The 8842-nt window shown below is 27.6% G+C and overlaps 1 protein-coding gene across 2 annotated transcripts in view; it reads left to right on the forward strand.

Annotated features, from left to right (window-relative positions):
• Positions 1–8842, forward strand: part of LOC108753276 (lysosomal alpha-mannosidase) — an 18009-nt gene that overhangs the window by 4199 nt on the left and 4968 nt on the right. Inside the window, exons 6-11 of one of the 2 annotated variants that reach the window (XM_018494728.1) lie at positions 207–343; positions 2013–2146; positions 4048–4261; positions 4347–4543; positions 6757–6959; positions 7667–7866. In XM_018494728.1, the coding sequence (XP_018350230.1) occupies positions 207–343; positions 2013–2146; positions 4048–4261; positions 4347–4543; positions 6757–6959; positions 7667–7866 (1085 nt within the window). Of the gene's footprint in view, positions 1–206; positions 344–2012; positions 2147–2364; positions 2499–4047; positions 4262–4346; positions 4544–6756; positions 6960–7666; positions 7867–8842 lie in introns of both variants that reach the window. The other variant, XM_018494727.1, reaches the window with a different exon arrangement.

Consider the following 8842-nt stretch of genomic DNA (forward strand, 5'->3'; position numbering starts at 1 on the left):
ATATTTATTAAATATTGTAGACATTTCTTTTTTTAACGCAATTTTTGTTTTTTCAATAACTGAACATATTCGAAAATAAATAATAGTTGATTAGTTTTAACATCTTTCCGATATGAAGCACCCTGCAGAAATAGGTTCTTCTTGCAGACAAAACAAACATTATTATATAATGAATAAAATTATACAATATTCAATTTTATTTCTAGGTAAGCGAGCGGATTTGTTCACGACTGCGATGTTCAACACTTACAGTCCACCACCAGGATTTTGCTTCGATATTTTATGCAACGATGAACCAATGATTGATGACCCTGATAGCCCAGACTACAACATCGACAGAAGGGTACGTAACATATCACAAAATGATAGTTATTGACGTTACTTCTTAACGATAAACTAACGACGTCGTCTCAAGCGTTAATTAGCAACTAAGGTTTATACAATGCTTTATACCAATTTATTTTTAATTCCTAGATATTAACAAAATATATTTTTAATAGAAAAAATACAATTATCAGAAGCAATATAAATATTTAATAGAGAACCTTTACCGCTTGGAAATTTTGATTTTAATGATAAAACTTAAACGATGAAAAGACTTTATATTTATCTATCAAAAAAAATCCTTTTTTGTGCCTGAGAGTATAGTGATATCGATTCTCAAAATATTTTTGATAGCGAATAACTCTATATAAATTTCCAAACTAAAACATCTGTATAAAAATTTAATTAAAAATCAGGAAGAACTATGGCCCGGCTGAACAGCATTGAGACCTAGGTAGGATTATAGAGCATAAAAAAAGGATTAAAAAATTCTATATGCACAATTTTGTAAAATGAATCCCTTGAGTGCTACAGCTGTTCGAAGTTCGCTATAATCATGTATTGTGTACCATGTAGGACTGATTTTATTCGATTTATCAAATCATCTAGTATCTGGAATATGTTCAATCTTGACGAAGACAACGAAAATCTTTTTTGGACCCCAAATGAATAATTATAAGTGATATATATTAATCAATGAAGAAAGGAGAGAGACACTCGAAGCATGAAACAAAAAGTTTTAATTGATTTGAGGCTGCGGTTCAATATTTTTAACTGTAACATTTCCATCTCTCGTTTTCTTTTATAATGGCACCAACAGACATATATATTTAAATGTGTTGAGTGGGGCTCTTGTGGAACTACTAGACTTTTATTCCAAGAAATCTAACACTTCTTCTGCCAACAAATGTGTTTACGCGATTGGTTTTTTAAATATTTTCCACATTGCCCACAGTGGATCTCATCGCGACCAGTAGCTGCTTTGGAGTGACCCCCGTACCAAAGGCTGATTTACCCCAACATTTGGTACATTTGCCACTCGTCCATCTTCCTCCCCCCCCCCTCCCTCAAAGCAAACTCCAGGGGCATCGCCGTCTTTACAAGCAAATCCGAATTTCTGTAACATGACGGCATGAATCGTGACTAGGGACTTAGCCGGATTAATGAACTGTACCAAAATACATTTTAGATATTTCTTCAAAGTCTTTGGTGCAATCCATTACCGTCGTCATCGAGAGGTGCTCTGGACACAGAGAAATTGGATAAGACTAGTGGTACATGATCATAACAGCGAACTTTGGATAGCACTCAGGAAACCTCTCCTATAAAATTGGGCTTATGGAATTTTTTATTCTCTTTTGATACCTTAAAATTTTAGGCATGTCTAAAAATTGTTCATTCAGGGCCCAAATTCCCCTATAAAATTGGGCATAATCCTTTTAGTTTGATGAGATTTTCTTGTTAATGAAAAATAATGTGTTTAAAATACATACATTTTATAGTTAAAACATAAAACTATTCAAATTAAAACTATTTGTAATTATTGCATTTATATCCGTTTTTTATTAAAAGAAATATAATATTCAATACTTTTTTAATGCACTTGGCGTATATATTTTTTTAAAGAGGTTTTTTTTAAATTTACTTTATGCGAAAATCATAATCCACACAATGTGTTTCTGTGCTAGATCGATGATTTTTTGAGATATGCAGTTACGCAAGCTAGTCATTACCGCACAAAACATATCATATTAACGATGGGAGGAGATTTCACTTATCAGCACGCGGAAATGTACTTCATGAATTTGGACAAGCTGATAAGGTATTAACGCCAAACGCTTAAATTTTACAATTCATACTTCTAAATATGTTCGACGCTTATGAGGTAGTAAAAAAAAAAGCAATATTGTTGCTTCGCAAAGGACGACATCGCTAGTAAAGGCAGAAAGGCATAAAAGGCAGAAGTGATTTTTACAACATCGCGAATGATGAAATCTCATCTTCGTGTCACGGTAAGTAAAAATTATGTACGATTGGCAGGTGGAGCTGTTCCTGACATATGCGCAGATTCAAGCACGTGCTTACAAAACTAATCACATTATTCTCACTATGGGGGACGATTTCCATTATCAACAGGCTGACATGGTATTTGGTAACTTAGATAAGCTAATCAAGTAAGTAACTATTAATTCAACGAAATATTATCTACAGGATACGAATAGCAAATATATTTTAAAGCAGGGAATACTTGTGTTTGTATATAGTTGTATTGTATACCATTAAACTTTCCGAATATTTCTGAGAATTTCTGAAATAAATATAGTAGAAATAAAGCGTTTTTTTTTAAACTTTTTAACGATGACCTCCGCCTAAAACCTATTGGAGATCATTCAAAGCACAACATATAATATGTCAAAGTCAAAGTGGGGTATCTTTTAATCTAAATAATTACCTTAAAATTTTATTATGAAATTTAAATCTCAATATTTAATATAAAGAGAAACTATTAAATATTAAATATTATATTAAGTAGTCCCTAGTAGCAAGATGATGTCATTTTGACGTCAAAATGATGACAAAATGACGTAGCTTACTATCAGGATAGTTAAACAGAAAAAAGTACAAAATAATATTTTTTTGTAAAAAGTTAAATATTTTTTTCAACATTAAATTTATTAAATAAAATTTTATTAAATATAAAAATGCAAGAGAACTATTAAAAAAGAATGTAATATAATTTTATGTTGATTTCTTAATTTTTAATACACCGACTCATAAACTAATAGTTAATTAAAAACAATAATAAGGAAGTAAAAAAATTAAAGAAAGTAAAAAATTAGAGGAAGTACAAAAAATTATAAATAATATCGAAATATGTGGAAATGATGGAAAACGCAAATATTTTTTTAAATTTGAAAGATAAATTGTATGAGAAATCTTTTTGTTCTTTTTTAACCACGTTTGTAAACGTGGTTAAAAAAAAACGTAATGTTTTAACAACAAAATATTTTATTAAAATATGTATTATAAGATATCTTTTCAATATAAAAATGTTAATACAAGTAATATAAACAATTAAATTATAATATAAAGCAGCACGTAATTAATAATTAATCCTCTTTCATCAATTTTTTAAACAAATTGTTTTAAAAGCATCATACTAACTCCACTATACTAAAAATTTATTAAAATTTATGAACTTATTAAAATTAAAAATAGAATAAGATTTTATATGTAATACATATTTTGATATTAAATATTTTGCTTTGTTATTTGTTTTAATATTTGTTTGAATATTTCAATATTTGTTTTAATTGCTTTTATATTTGCTTTTATATTTGCTGTAATATTTGCTTTAATTAAATAGTTCGTTAGTTAAGGTCATTGTGAACAAGAGCATGTAAATATGATTTAATGAAGATATATTTCTCATAAAGAGCTTAAGATAAAGTTAGAGAAAACGGTTTCAAAGTATATCAGATTTCAGTAATTAAGAGATTAAAGAAATGTTATCAGATATTAATATTAGAGTTAGAACACATGAGTTTATAACATATTACATAACGTTAAATTAGAAAATTTTGCGGACTTTATGTCAATATTTTAATTTAAAATAATTCAGTTTGAATTTCAATTATTATCGAATCTTAATACAATAATTCGAAAATATTAACACATTTTGTATAATTTGTCACTATAAGAATTCTTTTGTAATTTTTTTAGATATACTAATCAGCGCAATGGTTCTGTAGTAAATGTAATTTACTCGACACCCTTGTGCTACTTGAAGGCCTTGAATGATTTGAATCTTCAGTGGCCCACTAAGAGCGATGACTTCTTTCCATATGCAAGCGATCCTCACTCTTACTGGACTGGCTATTTTTCATCGAGACCAACCGTGAAATACTTTGAACGCGAAGGGAATAATATGTTGCAAGTAAGATGATCAAAGATAATTAAAATTTTGATCTATGAAATTAGAGTAAGTAATATTTTCGAAATAATAAATTGCTTGTTTTTAGGCAAGCAAACAACTTGTTGTCCTAACAAATTTAAAAAATTATGACGAATCCTTAGAATATTTTCGCGAAGCAATGGGAGTGATGCAACATCATGATGCCGTCAGCGGTACAGAAAAACAATTTGTCGCGAACGATTACTCTCGTATATTATATGAGAGTATGGATCACGCTGGAGAAATAATTTCGAAAGCTATAGGGTATAGAATATTCTTTACCAATCCATTGAGTAGAATGTCTAAAATTGATGCATGAAACAACTTTAAAATATCTTTAAGAGTTCTTTAAGAAATATCTTTAAGATATTTTATAAAAAATTCTGAAAAATATCTTAAAGATGTCTTATGCGTCGATTTTAGATATTCTACTGGGAAGATTTATCTTAACTTTAATTTCTATTTTTAATGTTAAAGTATAAATAATTATATAGATAAATACGTTCTTATATGGAAAAAATATTATAAATTTGTATTAGCTTTATAATATTATATATACATATTCATATAATATATTAGACTGATAGGGAAAAAAAAATTTTTTTATTTTAATCGGCCTCTCAGTTCAAAAGCTTATTTCATACCAAAAGAACATTCCTAAATTTTTATCAAAAAATACTTATTAAGATTTAGAGGTCGCTAGTGAACGATTCTTAAATCAAAGTTTTGATTTTCCTTAATACATGTTTGATTTGATGCAAAAATGGCTTAAACCGGATTTTAAATGTGGTATTGTATGTTTTTTTAGTCGCTGAACACGATGCAATAATTTATTTACCTCTACGATATGTCTTAAGAAATACAGCCCGATTATTAATGTAAAAAAATAATCAAATTTCGAGTTCAAGATCGATTTTAACAAGGTTCCAAGCGTTTAAATGGATCGTCATTCTCTTCAAATTGTAGGTCTGTTCATTCAGAGATCAAGATCCAGTTGGAATTTTCTTAGGACCTCTTAAAAGGACTTTTAAAAGTTGCATTTAACTGGATTATAAAACGTTTTTAAGGATAAAAAATTTTTTTTTACAAATTCTAAAGTATATTGTTTTATGGTTTTGACATCCTCAAATCAAATGCCTCAATTTGACAATAAAAAACTTTATTAGGAAATGAAATGAATGTATAATAAAAAAAAAGATATACTATGTATACATAATATGTAGTTTATTTCAAATAATTAAACCATGTCTTTCTGTATTATGTACTCATTAAATTGAGGCATTTGATTTGAGGATATCAAAACCACAAAATATATACAAATATATACTTTAGAACTTTTTTAAGGATAGAAAAAACATTTTTTACATCCTTAAAAACGTTTTATAATTCAGTCAATCATTTAAATGCAACTTTTAAAGACTCTGTAGGAGATGCCAAGAAAATTTCAACTGGATCTTGTTCTGGGTGACCTACAAATTAAGGGGAGTAACGACCCATTTGAGAAACCTTGCTAAAATCGATCGTAAACTCGAAATTTAGTCATTTTTTCACATTAATCGAGCTATATTTTTTGAGACGTATATCGTAGGGTTAAATAAATTATTGCGTCGTGTTCAGCAACCAAAAAAACATACAGTACCACATTTAAAATCCGGATTAAGCTATTTTTGCATCAAATTAAACATGTATTACATTAACGAAATTTTGTTTTAAAAATTGTTTACCAGCGATCTCTAAATCTTAATATTTTTTAATAAAAATTTAGGCATATTCTTTTGGCAAGAAATGTAAGCTTTTGAGCTGAGAGGCCGATTAAAAAAAAATTTTTTTTTTCTTATCAGTCTAATATATATATATATATACAAGGGTGTTCGGTAAGTTTTGACAAAGCGCTCGTGTGTGGATAGAGCGGACTAAACTGAGTCAAAAAGTCCACTATCTTTTTGCAATTTTCACAATAGTTAACAAAATATTAATTTATGAAAATTGCTGAATATTAGTCTTTATTAATTTTTACTCAAATACTATTAACTTTACCGAAAAATAGCAAGATAAAAATTGTTTTTTTTCTTCTCAATGAGCTCTAAGAATTTTTTCAGAATTTTTTATCATCTTTTTGGTAACTATTTTTATCAACATAAGAAAATACGGTATAAAAATTCTGAAAAAAAATTCTCAGAATTTTATGAGAAGAAAATAAACAATTTTTGTGTCTTGCTATTTTTCTGTAAAATTGATAGTATTTGAGTAAATAATTATTAAAAAACAATATTTAGTGATTTATAGTAATTAATATCTTGTTAACTATTGAAAATTGAAAAATGATTGACTTTTTAAATCAATTTAGTCCGTTCTAACATATCTACATACCAGCGCTTTGTCAAAACTTACACCCTATATATACAAATATTACAAATCTATTATGTTATTTTATAAAATTTATAAAGCCAATTTTTTTGTCAATGTTTATGAAACAGGAAATGGTCAGGAATGGAAAGTAGTACTGCAGCATCCTTTAAAATATTCACATGTTTGCAATTAAATATTAGCTCGTGTGCATTTTCTGAAAAAAGTGATACGTTTATGGCTGTAGTATACAACCCTCTAAGCAGGCCTGTTTCTACTTACATTCGCGTCCCCGTTCAAGGAAATTCTTATGTTGTTCGATCACTTATTGATGGTATGTATACACATATACTCGATTTAAAATATCATAATATGAAATAAACTATTATAATAATTATAACATAAATATCAAACCAATCAAATAAGATTAATAGCCGCCGCAGTTAACAGTGCCGAAATTAATACTATATAAACATATTTCATAATAATCATAAAAAGAATGTCGTAAAAAGATAATATAAACTATTTAATACTCAGACATTTTAATTCTTAGTTTGAGTCCTCTTCAATGCGACAAAAAACTGATAGGCAATTCTAATTCTTCCTCTATCAATTAAAAGATGATGTGATTTCTGGTAGTCAACTTATATACTTATCGTTCAAAGATTTAAAAGCATAACGTTAGAGATAGTCCAAAATTAAAAGAATATAGTTAGAAAGAGAGATCAGAATTTCCAAAATAGGAATGTGAATATATATTTATAAATTACTAATTAAATAAAGTATTTTTATGTCATAATTACAGAATGTACGCAATATTTTCCATATGAAATAGATATATCAAGTAATACGTAGTCTCTCTGCTACTTCTACAATAATTAAATTTACATAATTAAAGTAAATTTTATTATATAGTATTAATATGATTATTTTTAAAATAATATGTATAAAAATATATTAATTACGCGCATTATTTTTTGTTTAATTTAAAATAATTTTAATAAACTTTTGCTATATATAACATAAAGTTTTATTAAACAGGAGTATATCCAACCGTACAGATAGTACCAATTCCCGAAGGAGTTCAAAAAATACCAGGAAGAAAGAGCAACGCGACAAACGAAGTCGTTTTCCGCGCTTTAGACATTCCTCCTTTCGGTATATTAGCTTATGCCATCGCCAAAAAGATACAAGAAAATGTAGTTGAACAACCTCAGTCAGCCAGCTTCATAAGTAATCAGGTAATAGATCCACACAAATGTATAATATAAATCATGTTAAAATATAATGTATATTATACATCATTAAAATATTATTTCTCCTCTTCTTATTATAAACTAAACAAACAAATTAATTAATTATCATATAGCATATTTAAATTATATTAAATTTTGTTTAATACAAGGATGGTTTAAATATAAACAATATTTTTTGCGTGAAAAGTAACAAATTAATGTTAGTAGATGTATTTATACTGAATGACAGGTGGAAATGTCTATTTCACGCCCTACATAGTTGTGGACTCGCAACAATTATTTCTATAATCGTTGTTGCAATATTCAAACAAATGTCTAGTATACCGAGTGCCTTTGCGCGACGCGTTCAACTTTATGTTGATCAATTTCTCATAAATGAAAATGTTAAAGGTACTATTAAATAAAATGCCATTACGCACTTATGCCTTCGATAATAGACCTGTTTTTTATATTGCTGCATTCTGAATTGATGCAATGAATTGAAGTAAAACAAACATATATTTGTTTCACTTCAACTTATTGCACTGTGTGTATCAGTTCAGAAAGTATAACAATAAAAAACAGACTTATTGTTTCTTCTCTGAATTGTGCACGTAGTTTACGCAAAATGTCGACATTTTTTTATCCGCAAAATTTGGATCATTGCATAAAATTTGATCAAATTTGATACATGAACAATTCAATACTATTATCTAGGCATTGCAACAACGATTACAGAAACAACTGCTGCGAGTATACAGGGTGATACACTCTTATAAAAGTTATTAATATTCTATATTGATAAATGCATAAAAGATTTTATAAGACAAATAATTATGATACTTCACAAACTTTACAAATAATTTTTTTATTTCGATAGTCAATTTCATAATCTTTTTTTTTGTAATATAATAAAATTATTCTTAGAGAGATAAAGCAAATATTCATGGAATAATTTCGAAAATAACAATCGAATTGTTAA

Source organism: Trachymyrmex septentrionalis, unplaced genomic scaffold, assembly GCF_001594115.1.
Source record: "Trachymyrmex septentrionalis isolate Tsep2-gDNA-1 unplaced genomic scaffold, Tsep1.0 scaffold68, whole genome shotgun sequence".
Lineage (NCBI taxonomy): Eukaryota > Metazoa > Arthropoda > Insecta > Hymenoptera > Formicidae > Trachymyrmex > Trachymyrmex septentrionalis.